This window comes from Rhipicephalus microplus, chromosome X, assembly GCF_043290135.1.
Source record: "Rhipicephalus microplus isolate Deutch F79 chromosome X, USDA_Rmic, whole genome shotgun sequence".
Classification (NCBI taxonomy): domain Eukaryota; kingdom Metazoa; phylum Arthropoda; class Arachnida; order Ixodida; family Ixodidae; genus Rhipicephalus; species Rhipicephalus microplus.
The window spans coordinates 20,946,570-20,965,917 of NC_134710.1; the positions used below are offsets into that span (position 1 = coordinate 20,946,570).

The 19,348-nt window shown below is 43.3% G+C and overlaps 1 protein-coding gene across 2 annotated transcripts in view; it reads right to left on the minus strand.

Annotated features, from left to right (window-relative positions):
- The window catches only part of HPS1 (Hermansky-Pudlak syndrome 1 protein), an 83,548-nt gene that overhangs the window by 21,904 nt on the left and 42,296 nt on the right, over positions 1-19,348 (minus strand). For both annotated transcript variants that reach the window (XM_075881937.1, XM_037426653.2), the window contains exons 9-11: positions 10,827-10,942; positions 10,500-10,706; positions 7,170-7,272 (exon numbers count right to left, since the gene is read on the minus strand). In XM_075881937.1, coding sequence (XP_075738052.1) covers positions 7,170-7,272; positions 10,500-10,706; positions 10,827-10,942 — 426 coding nt within the window. The remainder of the gene's footprint in view (positions 1-7,169; positions 7,273-10,499; positions 10,707-10,826; positions 10,943-19,348) is intronic.

Sequence of the window (19,348 nt, forward strand, 5' to 3'; positions counted from 1 at the left end):
TTGGCCGATATTGCTACAAGCGTCTTCCCTTTGGCATTGCGACAGCACCCGAGTATTTCCAACGCTTCATGTCGAGACTGCTCGAAGGCATCACCGGAGTCGTCAACATGATAGACGACATACTCGTCTTTGGTAGGAACCATCAAGAGCACGACCAGCGTCTAGCTGACGTCTTGGCACGGTTGACTCAAGCGGGTGTCACTCTTAATGAAAAGAAGTGTCAGTTCAGGGTCTCTTCTGTCAAGTTCTTAGGAGTTGTCGTCAGCCAGCAAGGAATTAGTCCAGACCCGGACAAAGTCAAGGCTATCATGGATCTCCCACCACCAATCGATGTTAGTGGTGTTCGCCGATTACTTGGAATGGTAAACCATGTGGCTCGATTCATTCCAAAACTGTCTGACATCTCCGCACCTATTCGTGCACTCCTCAACAAGAATAACGCGTGGAGCTGGAGTTACAACCAAGAGGAAGCGTTCAAGAAGATAAAGTCTTTGCTCAGCTCCGACACATGTATGGCTATGTACAATCCCCATTACCCAACTATAGTATCGGCTGACGCAAGCTCTCATGGCCTTGGTGCCGTTTTACTCCAAGATCAACCGTCAGGAATTCGACGAGCAGTTGCCTATGCTTCCAGATCTCTCACTACTACAGAAGGACGCTACAGTCAAACGGAAAAGGAGTCTCTGGCTGTCACATGGGCTGTCACCAGGTTCGATCAATACCTACGTGGACTAAGCTTTGAGGTCGAATCCGATCACCTTCCGCTTGTAGCTCTCCTGTCAAGTAAAGATCTGGACATCTTGCCACCTCGAATTCAACGTATGCGAATAAAACTGATGCGCTATCAGTTCGCCGTCAAGTATGTTCCTGGAAAACTGCTAGCCACAGCGGACACACTATCAAGAGCACCCTGCGACTTGCCAACTTCTAAAGCAGTCAGCAGCTTGGAAGTCTATATAGGGGAAGTTCTCAAGGAGCTACCTTTACAACTGGAAAATCAGCTAGACGAGATCCGTCGTCTTCAAGCTCAAGATAGCGAGTGTTCTTCTATTATGACTTATTGTGAGAAAGGCTGGCCGTCCAAGAAGAGAGTTCCGACCCATTTAGCACCATACTGGAAGGAGCGAGAAAGACTGAGTGTGTACGATGGGTTACTCTTACTGGATCGCCGCATTGTCATCCCGTCAGCCCAACGCAAGGACATTCTCGCACTACTGCACGAAGGACATCAAGGTGTCCGCCGCTGTCAAGTGCGCGCCCGCGAGTGCGTTTGGTGGCCCCATTGCAGCCAGCATATTGAGGACCTTGTGGCTCAATGTGCTAAGTGTGCTGAGACGCGAACCTTGCGTTCTGAGCCACTGTCACCAACGCCAACACCGGAACGACCATGGCAACGCCTGGGAATCGACTTGTTCCACCTGGAAGGACGCGACTACGTCCTCATTGTCGACTACTACTCCCGATTTCCAGAAATAGTCACACTGGGAACTTCATCAGCAAAAGCGGTTGTTGCTGCGGTCAAGAGTTGTTTTGCCCGTTTTGGGATACCAGACGTTGTGCGGACGGACAATGGACCTCAATTCTCGTCCAAGGAGTTCGCCGACTTTGCAACGGCGTATCGATTCTGCCACGAGACCAGCAGCCCTCGATACCCTCAGAGTAACGGAGAGGTAGAGCGCATGGTGCGTACCGTGAAAGATTTGCTGAAGAAAAGCCCGGATCCGTACCTCGCTCTACTCGCATACCGAGACACACCTGGAGTTTCGGGTGTCTCTCCAGCTCAGTTACTCATGGGAAGGAGACTACAAACTCGTCTTCCGGTTCTGCCTGAACGACTTCTTCCGGCCTTACCCAATCACGAGGAATTTCAAGCACAGGATACTGCGGCGAAGTTGAAACAGGCGAAGGACTACAATAGCCGTCACAGTACTACTCCTCTGATTTCTCTCAGTATGGGGGAGGATGTGTGGATAAAGGATTTAGGTTGCAGCGGTCGTGTCCTCAGCCCAGCTCAGCGACCAAGGTCATATGTGGTCGAGACTCAAAGTGGTGTTGTCCAGAGGAACCGTTGCCATCTGGTGCCGTTTGTAGATGACCAAAATGTCCAACAGCAAGCATCAATGGCTTCATCACCGACGCATGGAACCTTGTCATCAAATCCGCCAAGAGACTCAGCCTCGACCTCAGCGTCGGAATCATTGTCTCCAAGTGCTTCAAGTGCTTCGTGCGCATCACCTGTGCCGCCTGTGAAGATGCCTCCCTCGCCTGAAGTGCAGACGCTACCTGTGCAAGCAAGTGCGCCTCAGTGTGATGAACCTAAGCGTACGCGTTCTGGCCGTGCCGTGAAACCGCCGCGCAGGTTGAACATGTAACTATCCCGGGAGGGAAGATGTAGTGGACGCTGAGTGCTATGTTAATCCTCTAATGGATGGCGCTGTCGGCATGCGCGCGCCACCTCATGTGGGGTATATAGCAGGGGGGCAGTTGGGAATAAAGGGGGGTCTTCTTGTTGTTGCTATGAGCCATGCTCGTGTCTTACTCGGCGTCTCTGAACACCCTTCTCCTAACTTCTCGGAGAATTTCAGCTACAATACAAAGGGTTTGTGTATGAAATGCATCTTCACATAATATTTATACCATTTATGTCAGCTGTGCCAGCGTGAGGATTGCACGCTCACTGATGTAAGGCACAGCGGGATTGTGGCGCTTCGCGCAATACTGCTCAGGTGGCCTGCCTATTTTTCCTTAGCTGTTAAAAAAAAAAAAAAAAGCACAGCCATTTCTAAATATATTATTATATGCAATTTATAGGATGTGGAGTTACAACAGGCTCGTTCGTTTAGAATCGTTCACAACCTGAAGGCTCAGATGAACCCTATTTATTCAGAGGCGCCGGCAGAATTATTTTTCGGAAGGGGGGGGGGGGGGGGGGGGTAGGGGCACCACTTTGATCTGAAGAGGGTGGCGGACAGATAAGTGTGGTCGAGTGTCACTTTTTGCTCTGTGAACAATAGTGAAAAGATGTTTTTTTTTTTTGAGGGGGGAAGGGGAGGAGAACGACATTGGCCTGGTGTGCCACCCGCTGGCCACACCACTGAGCCATTGCAGGCAAAGAAATTATCATATATTTCTTAGGTACAGGCACGACCCTTGTTTATCACTTAGTAGTATTCATCCCGCCCTCATCAAACTGCTTTAACTACAATCCGCATATTTAGATATGAATTTCCCGTCGCTGTTTTGCATGCAGGGGTAGCAGACGACGCTCCTTCGCCAATCCCAAAACGACATCAGCGCCGCCGCTGCGCGGGATATGGGAGAGGGCCGCTCCTCGCTGCTGCAACAACGCGCGCTTACCCAACTGACAGTATCTAAAAACGTTGACTGTAGTCCGTCCACGAAACAATGTTTTTTTTTTTGGTTGCTGCAGGATGTGATGTGCTGCTTTTGCCTCCTACAGTATTGCCTCCTCCAATGCACCGAATTCCTGTTGTGCCGCCAGGTTGCCGCACCCTTTGGCATACTCAATAAATTTTTTCTGAAAGCCTCTCGTAAACTGCCGCCAACTACCACTCATTCCTGAAGGAAATAAAAAAAAGGAACAGCAGACTGACAGCAGATAACCGAGACAAAATGGTGCCGCTAGTACACTGTAGGCCTTGCCTAGCCTTGCCCAGTGGCGTCGCTGCTGATGCTCACGATGGCAATGGAGGCTTTCGACTTCAGCTGCTCATTGTTGCAAAACTTCCACATTTTTTTTCTGCCAATGATTGGTATATAAGAGGAGGGTCAACTTTTCATTGCGTTTTTTTTTTTTTCAACTCGACATCTATTTCGGTTTTTACGGTAGATGATTGGGAAACTTTTTTGTATGTCTGCGATGGTGTGTGTTTCAGAAAATGTTAAAGGGACTAAAAATCAATTTTTCTTGATCAATTTTGTTTTGTGGGTTAACTAGAAGCTCCCCCTTGGTAGTGGTTAAACCTGCAGCGGCAGATTCACAAAGTGTGCAGAAATTTTGTAAGCAGAACTTTTTGATTTGACAAGTCACTAAAAAAAGTGCGAGTCTCTCCTCCAGCAACACTGAGAAGTGATAGTGATGATGACAGCACTCCTCTCAAACTGTTCATTACACTCATTATTGTGCTTTTTCTGGAGTGAGTGGAATCACTGCTCAACTGCCGGTTCAGAGTCTGATCCTGTAAATGCCAGCCCATCACAAGAGGAGCTACTTACTAGTGGAGACTCATATGTTGATAAGAGAGTGAAATTTCAAAAGCGTGTGCGGTGAGGCGCTGCTGATTAGATAAAAAATGCAGTTTCTCCTTCCTTGGTTCCACTTAACGCCACTTTGTGTGCTTATTTTTGTATGCCTGTGAACTACACAGATGTTTACTGCAACGAGTAACTTTTTACGGGCATACAAGTTTTTTTTTTCGGAATTGATCTTGCTGTTCCTCATGAATAAATTATGTGTACCTAATATGATAAAACAGTTTTTTTCTCACTTTATGGTTTACCCTAAAAAATTACCTTTTTTTTCTGAAACAGATTGACTTAAAGACTTTAAATCAGCAATAAGAAAATCAACCATGCTGTGTTAACCACATTATTTTGACTTTTTGAACCATTTCCGAATTATAAAGGTTGGTAGAGTAAGTTTTCCAAATGCTTGTCATCACGTGAAGTGCCTTTACCAACTCATTAGCCAGGCATTCTTCGCACTTCTCCACTAGTCCCTCAGCTAACCACTTTTATGCTGCCGCTCACGAGCTTCAAATCATACTCATTGATTGATTGATATGTGGGGTTTAACGTCCCAAAACCACCATATGATTATGAGAGACGCCGCAGTGGAGGGCTCCGGAAATTTCGACCACCTGGAGTTCTTTAACGTGCACCCAAATCTGAGCACACTGGCCTACACCATTTCCGCCTCCATCGGAAATGCAGCCGCCGCAGCCGGGATATCGAATCATACTCAATTGAAGGCTGTGCAACTGTTGTTCTCAGTATAAACGAAGGCGCATCTGAATTTTTTAGGTGGGAAAAGATGATACGAAAAGTGTACTGCATTTCAATACTGACATATACAGACAGCAACTTACACTAGTATAAGGTCATGATAAGAGAATGATATATGCATTTAGGAGTTTTTGCCATGCAGGGCACCGAGAGCCATTTTTCGCGAATTCAGTGACGAAATAAAATTGTAACTCCATGCTTATTGAGAAAAACAGGGTTCGTTTTAGACAATATAATAGACAATCTTCGCATTAGCCAGGTTATTTCAATTTGTGTTCTCCGCAATGTACCTTAAGCATTCTGTGGCACATAATGAAAAGAGTTAAAGAATGCATAGTGCCAAATTTCACACAGGCTAATGATGTTGCCATTCTTGACCTGTCAGATATGCATATCATTTTTTGATATCCGTAGTGTGTATGAGTCATGCAGTCACTCTGCCAATGGTTGGTTTTTTTTTTTTTTTTTCAGAAATCTTGTAATGAAATGCATGACATTATGTCTAATCAAGGATAATTAGAACACATCCTAGTAGACGAAAGTGCTTAATAGTGCAAATGACACAAGGGGTTAGAAGAGACGAGAACTTTGGTTGTTAGTTCAGCGCTCTGTTCTCGTCTCTTCTGTCCTCTCCTGCCGTTTGCGCTGTTGAGCACTTTTTTCGTCTATCATGCAGCACCAGCCAGCTCAATCAAGCATCTTGTTAAACAAATCCTAAGCTCAGCTATGCACAAGAAGAAGAGTCGTGTGCTTGAGAGAAAAGCTAAAGAAGATGCACAATCAACTGCAACACAACTTCGTATAACCAACAACTTTGAGCCAAATATACTCAAACCACGATGTTACGAACCCGCATACTATAACAAAATATTGGTAATAACGAAGGAAATAAAGAATACTCTTGCAATATATATAGTGTTAGAAATATACTTCTATAACAAGTTTTCGGATATCACAAACTTATTTTGGTGTAAAATGCAACTTCGTTTTAATGCCGTTTGAGTGTACCACTTGCATCACAAAGGTGCCCACCAGTACACCGTGCTTACTCGTATAAAAGTCGCACTCGCATAATAGGCGCACCTCCAGTTTCATCAAAGGAAATCTGCTTGGCGGACTTACCAAGTGAGGAAGAAGGGTGGTGGCTTGGGTGTTAGAGTAGCTATTTTGCACTGGCACCAACGTGGCTATGACCGCTAGCTTGGCCACGTACGCTCCCTATGGAACGGGCGGTCGCGCCCTCGTGATGTGCACATTAAATTTCTTGTCTAGAAAAGAGTCGTTATCGCGTTTCCTACGTCGTCCGCAAATTTAAAAGCTTTTCAGCTTTCAGACGCGAGCTTTTGCCTTTGTTGCCACTACGTGGGCTTGCACAAGCTCGGCGGACTTTTGTCACCGATAATTTCCTGGCCGCGAACATAAACATCATATGACGCGTGCTGCTCTTGGATCCATGCTTGAGTGCAATCTTTTCGACGGGCAATCATTATATTGTCTTGTACAAACTTCCCGCGACAACATGCCAAACCTTAGGCATGCTAGGCGATCAAAGTTGCGGTTTTGTGCTGAATCAAACTCTTTTCGGTGGCTCAACTTAAAGGAAAGGGGGCTGGGGTGGCACTTGTAACACCCGAATGGTGGTTTGCGATTCAATTGTGATGTGTAAGCTTCTGAAATAACGATCGGTACCGTTCAGCGCCCAAAATTACGGTTGTGATAACGCAGATAATCTAGGTGGGCTGAAACGTAATCTGCGAATTTTCCCGATGGCACTTTCTTTTCGCAGATTTTTTTTGGCGTTGATTTCATCGTTACGTGGATCTTTCGATGTTAATTTTTGGAAATTTGAATGCACATTGCATTGCATGTCTCGATTTTTACACACGAGACTGCATGCTCAACACGTTTAGCATTTCTGTAGCTCATGAAAAAGGTTGTTTCTGCTGTTGTGCGGATATGCGTGACTTCGGTGACGCAGGTTATCAACGACCTATGCCGAAGTCAAAAATAAAATTTTTGGAAATTTTACCCTGCGTAATAACGCACCCCGACCTTAGAGCTGGATTTCCTGGAAAAAAAGTGCACCTAATATGCGCATAAATACGGTATATATGACCAGGCTGCACAGTGGCACACATTACCTGGGCATGAAGCTCTGCAGTATCAATGGTTGTCGCTAGCATCTGGTTAGCAGTTCGATTTATGTAAACAAAGTGAAGCAGGCCAGGAAACTGTGCAGAGAATCTGTTTGCAAACAGTCAAGGCAAACTAGTCATACATAATTAACATTTGCACTAAAGGTAAAAATGACATAACTACCTGTAACGCAACATACCATGACCCCAACATCAGCCATACACAACTATGTCGAACCATTGCGCGCCAGACAAATGCGTCAGTCAGATGCCCTGTTGTAAACACGGCTCATATGTACGAGACAAAATCACAGCTACACTAACCTTAACCTTCGTGTTGAGTGATTAGCTATTTTATTTATTCAATAACAAAGCAAGTGTTTGTGCTTGAGCACTAAGAAAGGTAAAAAAATGCTATGCTAAGAAAGTCATCCCGTAACGTTTCACACAAAAAAATTTGAGAACCTGCCACACTTTTCTCATTCTAAAAAAAAAAAAACCTCATAAGAAAGTGTACACTAATGACAGGCCCCATTGCAACTGTTTTCTATACAAGCTTGTTGTATAGCAAAAACAATATTCTGGGCAGGCACACTTCTCATCTTACCATCACACAGCCTCTAGTTGAACAACTTGACTGATATACAAGAGCTAAGAAAATCTTCCTGAAGTTATATTCAGAATAGTCTAACTGTTGCCTGCACAGAACAGTGAAAATGGCAAAAAATAACATCAACAATCTGAGATTAGTTCACCGACAAGAAAAACAAGTAGATTTTTTCTCGTGTTTTTAGGCAAATTCAAAGTGAAATAGCATCCACAAAACACAAATAAGAGGAAAAATAGGATTCAAATAGGTGCACTACCTATGCAGCCCCTTTTCACGTTTTGTAACAGGATGTTAACACGAGTTTCATTTCTGTTTCTTTTGCCGGCTCACCTGCTTCAGTGAAGTATGTTCAAGATGTGTTAAAGAGACAGTAACGAAGAACAATAACTTGGTTAAGATTGACAAAGTGTACTTTGAGAGCTCTAATGCCATATGCCTCACTATCATAAGTTCATTATTAGCAGAGAAAATCAAGGTTAAGTCTCGTTTTTAAATTTTCTGCCAAAATCTTGGCACGTAATGTCAGAAATTTAAAAATGTATTTTTGGTACTTTCGCGACATTGGCGCGATGAAACTTTCTAAAACTTTGTATGCTAAGTTCATGGCATTGGAAGTTACATGGGAACCAGTAGACGCCTTCGAAATTTTTGAGGTCATAATATTTGGTGCGGGAATCTGAAGGTGGCGTCGCCACCCGTATTTTATTTTCGTGTGTTCTCTTGCTTATAGGGTGTCATGTCATGGTAAGAGTGGTGTTTTAGAGATTGTGAAATGTACTTTATTAATATGCAAAGAATCTTTTTGCTCTTTAGTGTTCCTTTAATGGACAGATGACCCATTAAAGGGACATTAAAGAGAAACAATGACTTCATTTAGATTGATAAACTGCACACTGACAACTCCAATGCCATAAGCTTTACGGTCATAGGTTCCATATCAGCTTTGAAAATGAAGGTTAAAGTTTAATTTTTAAGCTTTGTGCCGAAATATCCATGCGTGACATGACAAATTTCAAAATGTGTTTTTTGTATTTTTGCAAGATCGGCTCAAATGAAATTTTTTTAAACTTCAAATTACAAGTCTATGACACCTACAGATGACAATGTGATTCATTTTCATCGAGTAGAAGCTATGTAGAGCTTAGTAGATGCCTTCAAAATTTGCTACATCACGGTGTTTGTTACAGGAATCTCACAATGGCGTCTCAAACTGCATTTTGTTTTCTCGCTTACCAAGACTCGTGTCACAGTAACAGTGGTGTTTTCGGGATTGTGTCATTGTACTTTACTAAAACACAAAAAATTATTTTACTTTTTCGTGCACCTTTAAAATGTTTTTCGAATATCTTCACTATCACATAAAAGCACATAGTCACAGTATCAAACTTCAGGGGTGGAACAAGGTAAATGCTTTTGGAAGCACTCCTGGGAGCAGGCAAAAGAGACTTTTGAAGCAGGCTTGGGCATCCTTAGAAGTGTGGCAGCTTGGGCTAGTTGGTATGGCATGACGTCTTTCGTGTCCTTCTTGTCTCTGTGTCGTCGTTTTGTTCTCGCGCTATAACTATCGTCTTGGGCATCCATAAAGACATTTTAGAGCAGGCTTGGAGCAGTCAGAGCAACCTCCTTACACAGCACTTATAAACTAACATTTGGCCAATGTTGCATTTTCCAAACAATGGTGCAATAGGCTTATTGCGATAGCAGCCACTATTGACAAGTTTTTGCCACTGATTTTCGCATAAAGTCTCAATTGATAACATATTCTCGCGCATCGTATATTCTGCCCGTGGGCGAAAGCGGGGGCAACGAACCTGGCTGAATGAAATGAGCCCGCCCTTTTATGTGACTCGGAGGACGTATGCTGTAACATCACTCCATTTGCGAGGCCTGCCATCTAAGCAGAGAGCAAACGCACTGCCCACTTGAACGAGATCAAAAGACATGAGCGGGGGTTGGGGCTGGTGGGAGGGACTTTGCGTCTAATGGTGCGGCCGTGATCGCTGGCATGCAGCGCCCCGCCTAATGTTAAATGCATAATGTTAAACGAAGTAAAGCTGTCAGCTAACATTTGTTTATCTGATATCGCGTAACTTTACAAAAAGCTGGTGTAAAAGAATACGGCCATGCCAGGAAGAGATGCTCTTTCTGCAGTCTCTTCCCATTAAGAGCTCAGCACGTGGAATGGCCCGGGAGTAATTTGCGCTGACGACTCACAGTTAGCACGCACACCAGCGATTGTGACGATGTCCCGAGAACCATAGTTCCCAGATGCTGCTTGAGCGATCCCAGCCTTGACAAAATCAAAACTACAACAGTTTCAAAGGAACCGAAAACACGATGTTTTAGGCACGGGTGTTTACGGCTGTTGCATCTTACGGCTAAATTCGGATTGTGCGGCGCAGTACGGCACAGATAAAAGAGTTTAGTGCAACAGGGTTGGTTCGGTGCAGGGTGGCTCAGGTAAACCAGTTTGGTGCATAATGGTGCAAATGACGCAGCTGTTGCACTCCCCAAACTTGCTTTCTTACAGTACTAATCCTGTTGAAGAGGAATGCATTTGTAAGGCAATACGGTGCATTAGTTACCAGGGCTTCATAAAAATGGCGACTGCACAAAGACCAGGATAAAGACTTACAAACTGGAGATGCTGTCAGTGCAGCTCATAAGATCTGCAATAAAAAACAAGCTAACAAGCGACATGCAGCAACACCTTCAGCAAAGGATACGAGCTGATCTGCAGGCCTTCATGAGCCTTCACAAGCAGATAGTCCATGTAGCCCTCAAGGTTTTTTTCCACGGCTGTCCGAATCAACTGCAGTGAGTCTTCTAACATTGGACGTGGTTCCACCTCACGAGCAAGTTCAGGGTTCAAGACCAGCTCACCGAATGCTGTCTGCACATTTTTTTTAAGCAGTAGAAGTGCTTCTTCAGACCTTGCAACGAGATGAGGATGACAATGAGGATGCGATTTCCATGCTAACAAGACGATGCAAGATTAAAACAAGACTTCTAACATCAGTGTGCACACATTAAGTGATGCAATTCAGACACACCTGGCAGCCAGCTCAGTGTTATCCGAGCCCGACAGGTATTCAACAAAGCCAGACATTTTAAGGTGTGCCCATTTCTTGGTGATCAGGCTGATGCACGTAGCTTCATCCTTTTGCAGCTGCAAAAAAAGAAAAAGAGAAAGAACTGTGAAAATAATGCAGATCTGATTGCATAGACGTGAAATTAAGCATTTTCAAGCATCTGGCTATAGAGCATCGTTTGGGGCTGTGCACCAAATGAACTGTTTGCATAGCAAGAAAGTGTATGCCACTAAAGCAGCAAGGGGACAATGACAATGATAGTATTAAAGCAATAGAATGGCCAAGTTTTTGTACTCCTGCAAAGGAATGCTCATATATCAGTTGGGCAGAACCTGAAGGCTGTAAAATGATGTACAGCGATTTGATTCATTTGTGAGGTTTAACGTCCCAAAACCACCACATGATTATGAGAGACGCCATAGTGGAGGGCTCCGGAAATTTCTACTACCAGGGGTTCTTTAACGTGCACCCAAATCTGAGAACACGGGCCTAACAAATTTCCGCCCCCATCGGAACTGCAGCCACCGCAGCCGGGATTCGATCCCGCGACCTACGGGTAATGATGTACAGCAACTACGTAGCCCTTGCTACTATGAGAAAATGACTGAAAAATGTAGGGTGATCCCAAAGGCAGTAAAGTATGCTAGTACAGCAACAAATTAGGATAAGCAGGAATGTTCTAGCTTTCATAAAGATTCTTCCGTATGTGACGCAATGGACGTCAAAGGCTGTGCCAAGATTTACTGCTACAAAATATATTGTTTGATCCCACAGTCTGACCAAATGAAAACTGGTCCATGTGCATGTGCTCTAGTTAGTGTAACGCAACATAATGCACATACCAATTGTCTCAAAGACCTACAGCAAACTCTCATTTGTACGAACATCGGTTGAACACATATTTCAGAATAACAGAGCTTAACAAAATTCCCAGCGGTTTTCCAATGTATTCTATGGAAAAGTTTTTCAATTAACCAAATTTCAGAATACTAATTGTATCAGTTGAACAAACCTGATCCATTAATCCCGCTTTATTTTTAAAATCTACACAGCGAAGTTCCACGCATTGCAACACTGGCATAGCCGTAACGTGCCACTCTGAAATCGATCGCACATCCATCGTGTGCAATGCAAGATCTTGTGTGCATCAGTTTTTTTTTTTATTTGTCTCAACAGTGTTGTTCCGCTTTTCTCGTTTTGGGTAACAGCACACTAATATGCCTTGCACCCACTTTTGCAGCAGTTTGGCGAAACGCAAATGGCTGTCTATGCCTGGCAAGCTCAAGATCTTTCAGGGTCTGGACATACCTATATTAGGATATTATATGTACGAGAAAGTAGCGAGACTTAATGTCCCAGCAACTAGATGTGCCAGAGGCAGTGCACAGAAATTTTGACTCACTGAACCACTTTGTCTCTTACTGTACTTAGGCTGTCAGTTAAAATGATCACAAGAGCATTCTTTTCAAAATAAATCGCATTTCACACTTTTTGACTCAATATCTGCTGTGCCCAATACTGTTCCATATTTTAGTCTAAAAGTTAAATGTAGCTAAGGAGAGCTTGGTACAGATGCGTGGTGCCTGCTACTATTTTTCTCTTGCACAACAGTTGCAGTGGTAGGAATGCCTTCCAGCATTTTAGAGCAGTCATTTGAGCAGGCAAAATCTGCTTTTGGAGCAGCTACCTTCTTGCTTGAAGCACGCACATGCTTTCCATGACACACACAGAGGAAGAAAACGTAGCTTCAATTTAGTGTAATGTCCTCTTAGTCTACATAATCATTTATGCGGAAGCAGTAAGTCTACAAAACAAGCAAGAAAAATAAACAAGTAGTAGCATAGGCAGAGAGTGTACTGGGGGGGGGGGGGGGGGGCTCAGGACCACTCCAGGCTGTTTCATGGAGAGGTGCAGAGCTCTCCTGGCGCTGGCTCGGGATATTTTTTTAAGAGCTTGGCTTAGGCTCTCATCTATTGCCAACGAACTGTTGGTCATCCTGTCTTGCAGCTATTTCACAAAAGACTGTTTATGCCCACTCTCTTTTTTTTTTTTTCACGCTTTTAAAACTTGGATCATAGGTCAGTGACAAGCTGGATTCTAGAGCCATCGCCTCATTGAGAACGAAGTCGCACAATGAGGAAAATCGTTGCACTTGCACGGATCCTGTGCGAAATAGGTATGAGATGCATCAAGAAAATGACAGTTTTAAATTATGTAACAGACGATTGTTTATTGTCTTCTAAATACTTTCTGTGAGAGAGAGAGAGATTATGGAAGAGCAAGTCGGGCACCCTGCCCCTCCAAGAATATGAAAACTCTGCGCCTACGAAAATTAGTATTATGTACAGAAGCGGTGACATTAAAGAGTGAACGATTCTTCAAATGTATTTTTTACCTTAATCGGTGCTGTGGAAATTTCCTCCATATTGAAGGACATTTCACCAAGCTAGCTGCAGCATGAAGTTCGTAACAACAGCGCGCACACAAGCATTCAAAGCTAGTTAAGGTAAAACCTCATTAATACATACATACATGCCGAGAACCTGCCAGAAACGCGGCTAACTTTGCACTAAATATAATATGCAGTAACCACCAAGTACATAAGTGTGCGCAGGGTTCCCCATCATTGGGGGGGGGCAAAGGTTCATGGCAGTGCCTCCTCCCTATCATGTCAATGTATGGGGATGGCTTTACCCCCCCCCCTTGCCCGGTGCACACGCCTATGGTCAAGTACCAATTTGCATTTCTTTATGTGCGCTCACCGTTAAAGAAAGAGTAAAAACAGTGCCACAGCAAATATTGCCTAAAGTGCCCACCATAGCGCCATTTGTTTCTTCTTGCCAATGTTCAGGAATGGCTGGCGTTTTCGCACGACTGTCGTCCAATGGCATGCAGTGGTGACACTGAAGAGAATTTTGAAACTACTGCGGAGTCCGAGACACGCAGCGACTGACATAGCGACGAAACGGACATAAACGGATGTCCGCAAAAAGTGTCTACTACGATCTGCTACTTAGCAAAAATGGACACAGTTTTTTTACATGCAATGCAGTCCCCGGGAGCGGATTATCTACTGGCTGTGCAGCGCTTTGCCTACTTGGTGTACACACCGTGCCGACCTGCTTGCGCCGACTCCGCTCGAGACCGTGCGCAAATGCGGCGAGGAGCTTGTTGCATTAACACGATGATGCGCGCTATTCTGCAAGTGATGCTCCAAAGGTCCTGGCAGCGGACGGAGGCACGTTTGGGCTGTCACCTCATGAAAATGTCTGCTCTGCTTGCTGTCTTAGTGGCCGCGATCGACAGTGCGACAGTGCTTGGCCTCGTAACAACGAGCCGCTTTTGCTTCAGCGGTTCATGCTGAACACAGTCCCGCACAAAGATTGAGGCAGCAGCGATCGGCACCTCAGAGTTCTCAGGTAGTCGCTAGCTATTAAAAGCGTGCAGTAGGCTTAAAGCGATGCTATGCCACACACGAAGGACTTTGGCTGATGGTAAGTCATACTGGCGTACCTTTTGATAGTCATCATATCTCCTTCATTCTTTGCCAATGGTTATCTGAAAAGGCACCGCTGCAATCGCACTGAAGTCCAAATAATTAGTCGGGCGATTTCATGCTTTTCCAGCAGCACACGTGTGCAAGATGCCCAACAGCACACAATATCCGCTAACGATGCTTGATGACATTACTTACATTACTTACTTACATTACTTACTTACATTACTTGATGACAATACTTACGGTTCCAAAACCATATTGTCGCGCAGCAATGGCGCAAATCAGACAAAAAAAAAAGGGCCTTTTGGAGCAGTATGGCGCAGTTTTTTTCCAGTTGGTGCAATTGGTGTAGGTTTCCCACCACTGAAGTTGTCGCATATTCAGTTTAATGAAGTTTCAGTTAAGCGAACTATTTCCTTGAGTCCCTTGAAGTTCACTCAAGTGAGAGTTCACTGTAGTTGGCAGTGGCACGACAAAAGCATCTGTGCATAATTAGAGTACTAATGATTAAAGAACCGATTGCTGGGCGGCCAAAGTTACATCTCACCACAACAAAATATTTTTAAAATGCTTTTGGAGAGATCTGAAATGATGCGAGACAGAAATCTATTGCTTAGCTTGAAAAATACACTTACTGCGCTAACCTGAAGGAAAACGAGAAGGGAGATGGAAAAGAGCGCAGTTTCCTGTCTCCTTTCTCGTTTTCCTTCAAGTTTGCGCAGCAAGTCAATTTTTCAAGTGTGAACCAACGAGTCTGCAAAGAAGTTCAACAAATATAGATTAGAAACTGCTATGATCCAAAGAATACATTATACAAATAAAGGCAAGGTGCTGGCGACGTGGAGGCGAATCCCGGTCCTAAGATCGAGGATGTTCCCAGCTTGCTAAAAAAGTGTCATGATGAAACCACGTCCAGCTTAACAGAAATCAAACAGCAGATCACAAGCATTGAGTGCCGCCTCTCAAGCCTAGAAAGCATCGTTCACAAAGTATCGGACCTGACAGGAAACGTTGAAACTGTCATCGACACTGTTCAGGAAGTAAAAGAAAATGTTTGCAAGACGAACGAAGGTCTTGCTAACGTCGTGGACGATTTGAACAATCGAATGAGGCGAAATAACCTTATAATCAAAGGCCTTCCAGAAGAAGAGCACGAAGGGTATGCAGAGTCTGAAAGAATAGTAAAAAAATTCTTTTCAACACATCTGAAAATTGAGGCTGGTGACATCGAACGTGCTCATAGATTAGGAAAACCCCGACCCGACTTTAACCGCCCTATCATAGTGAAGTTTTTGAACTTCAAATCAAAATTAGAAGCTCTGTCTCGCGCCCCAAAGTTGAAAGACCTACAAAAGCCCAAACAAAATCTGGCTTGAGGAAGGTTTCTCGCCAAAAGTCCAACTTGCCAGAAAGAAGTTACGCGACTACGCTAAGGCTCAACGTAAAGGCGATGAAAAATATACGGTGCGTTTTAACAAGCTTCAGATGCATGGTTATACATTCTGTTACGACTCGGTAAATAATTGCATTGTCATGGTGTCAACAAATAAACAAAGCCCTCCTGAATGACCCTGTAAAACACGTCACCACACGCCAAACTTGTCAAAATCGGTCTCGCTACTTTTATTTAATTTTCGTAGCGTTTATAAAAAGCTTGATGCAATAAACGCCCTCGTGTACACGTGCTCAGCTGATATAGTCGTAGGTACGGAATCATGGTTGACCGAGGACTTAACAAACAGCGAACTTTCGTTTCCATCATCGTTTGTTTTGTTTCGTAAAGATAGAATGGGTTGTCGAGGTGGTGGCGTTATTATTGCCATAAAAGAAATCTATCAGCCATCGCTTCTTCCCTCTGATTCCCCCCTTGAAATTGTCTGGGTTTTATCATATTTCGATCACATTTATTGCATAATTGGTGCCTGTTACCGACCCCCTGATTGCCTGCAGGATTTTGTTGAGCTTCTTCAGGAAGCCATTGATTCCATTCTCCTCAAGTTTCCTAATTGTTTTCTAGTACTTGGTGGCGACTTTAACTATCCTTCAATCAACTGGGCCACTTTATCTGTTCCTGCTCATCCTAATCGCCATGAACAGCTTAACTCTCTGCGCCTTCTCCATTATCACAATCTACAACAGATTGTGCAGGAACCAACACGTGAAAGCAATATTTTAGACCTTATAATAACCAATCATCCCGACAGCACTAAAGTTGAGATCTTAGAAGAAATAAGTGATCATAGGACAGTTCACTGCTCTCTGCCTCTTCCGCATGCCAAGAAAACAAACGTCCGAAAAAATATACTTAACTACGCACGCGCAGACACTGATAAGCTTAACAGATTGCTAGAATCTTTTACGGATGAATTTATATCTAACTTTCCCAATCAGTCTACTGAACAAAACTGGTGCTTATTTCGTGACAAATTAAAAGAAATAGAACGTCTTTGTGTGCCGGTGATTACAATAACTGAAAGAGCGGATGATCCATGGTTCACCCGTGACATTAAAAGATAGCTTAATAGAAAAAAGAGAGCGTACACTAAAGTGTCGAGAACGAACGCGTCGGAGGACTGGCAGAAATATAAAAATGTTTCCAAACAAACAGTAACCGCAATTTCTGAAGCGAAAAATAAGTACTACAATGACACGCTACCTAACATGTTCAAAACTGACCTTAAGAAGTTCTGGAGCACTGTAAATCCCAAGAAAAAAGAGTCGGTGCCAGCACTCTGTGGAGAGGATGGCAACACCCTGAGCTAAGCAGGCTGTGCTGAAAAACTTAACCTTTTTTTTTCTGAAGTTCACACAATCAAGAGACCGCTCGATAACAACCTAAATTTGCCACAGCTAACTATCTCTAATCAATTTTCTCCCATCACAATTACTGCACACGGTGTAGCTCGCGCAATAGATCGTTTAGCTCTTAAAACCAGCCCCGGCCCTGATGATATTGGCGCTAAGCTTTTAAAACTAACCAGCCACTTCTCGGCATCTTTGCTCGCGTTAATTTTTCAACAATCTTTAGATACCGGTTGCTTACCAGAGGACTGGAAATCTGCTTACATAATCGCAATATTCAAATCTGGTGATAATACTCAGCCCAATAATTACAGACCAATCTCTTTGACGTCCATATGTTGCAAACTTTTCGAACATATCCTATTCACAAATATAATGGCTTATCTTAATTCAAATAACTTGCTTCTAAACAGCCAACACGGTTTTCGTCAAAATTTCTCATGTCAATCGCAACTTTTCGAATTAATTACTGACCTTCATTCTGCGCTTAACTCTTCCCGTCATGTCGATGCCATATTTATTGATTTCTCAAAGGCATTTGATAGGGTCCCCTACAAACGGTTAGAACTAAAAATTCGCAATCTGAAGCTTGAAAACAATACAACACAATGGATACTGGAATTTCTTACTAACCGCTCCCAATCTGTAAAGCTAAATAGCTACATCTCGAACCCTACTAGCGTTTTATCCGGTGTTCCCCAAGGCTCGGTTCTTGGTCCTCTCTTGTTCTTAATTTACATTAATGACATAGCATGTAACATAAGTTTGCAAATTCGGTTATTTGCAGACGACTGCGTTATTTACAAAGAAATAACTTGCCCTACCGATAATACCATTTTACAATCTGACCTCGATAGGCTGGCCGAGTGGTGCGACACGTGGCAGATGGAAATTAAGATAGGGAAAACTAAGCACATGGAATTTAGTTCTGCTCTAATCCCTTTGCATAAGTCATACACCATAAATGACATTCGAATTGATTCAGTACAATCCTTTAAACATCTTGGGGTATTTTTCACAGCCAATCTAAACTGGACCACTCACATTGAACATATCACTATTAAAGCAATCAAAAAACTTGGCATCCTCAAAAGGCGATTATACCTTGCCAACAAAGAAACCAGACTGCATGCATATGTTTCCCTGATAAGACCATCGCTGGAGTATGCTTTAATAATATGGCACCCCCACACAGAAAATTTAACTTACTAAGTTGAATCAGTTCAAAACAAAGCTGTGCGCTTCATAACGTTGTCATACTCACCGTATGAAAGCGTAAGTTTCATACTGAAATCGCTTAATCTGCCCTCCCTCGCCATGCGCCGTAAACTTGCAAGGCTATCTAATTTTCACTCGCTCTTCCACAGCAACTCCCAGTTTGCGTGCAAGCATATCCTCCCGCCATCACACATTTCAGCCCGTGTTGATCACCCTAACAAAGTTAATCCCATCTTCCCGAGAACAAAAACATTCCAAAACTCGCCCTTAGCCCTGTCAATAACCAACTGGAATTCCTTGCCAGCTGATGTAGCCACTCTAACAGAATCATCATCCTTTTTGAAAGCGGTAAAAGTGTTCCTAAAAGTTTCAATCGATTAATGTAGTAATGCGGTGGTGTTGTTTATGTGAATTACTTGAATATTTTGTGTGCGTTATTCGTGCCTACATTTGTTACCTGGAGCCTATTGTATTTTGTTAACGTACCTTTTCTTCTGCTGAGTTTATATATAGGTTTTTTATTATCCTTATCACCACTGTGATGTGTACTCTTTTTTTTTTCAATTTTTTTTTCCATTTAGGCTTTATATAATGATGCTTCTGAATATATAATGTATTTTACACATGTTGAAAATCTTCCTAATCCCCCCCTATGCAATGCCCTCCCGGGTCCTTAGGGTATGTAAATAAAAAATAAAATAAAAAATAAAGGTTATATGCAGTAGAATAAAAAAGAGAAATACTTTCAACAGTAATTTTAATGTCACTTTTACATTTAGAAGTTACACTGCAGCAAGCTGCTACAGAGCCTCAGCATGAAACTTTCAAGGAAGAGCATGAGCCCAATGGCAGGGAAGAAAGGGTACCAATAAAAGATGGGCTTCTCTATAATAATCAGCAAATACTAGTAAAGGCAAAAAGAGGTGGTTCTATTATTTTAAAGAATGCTAAAATAAGAAACACA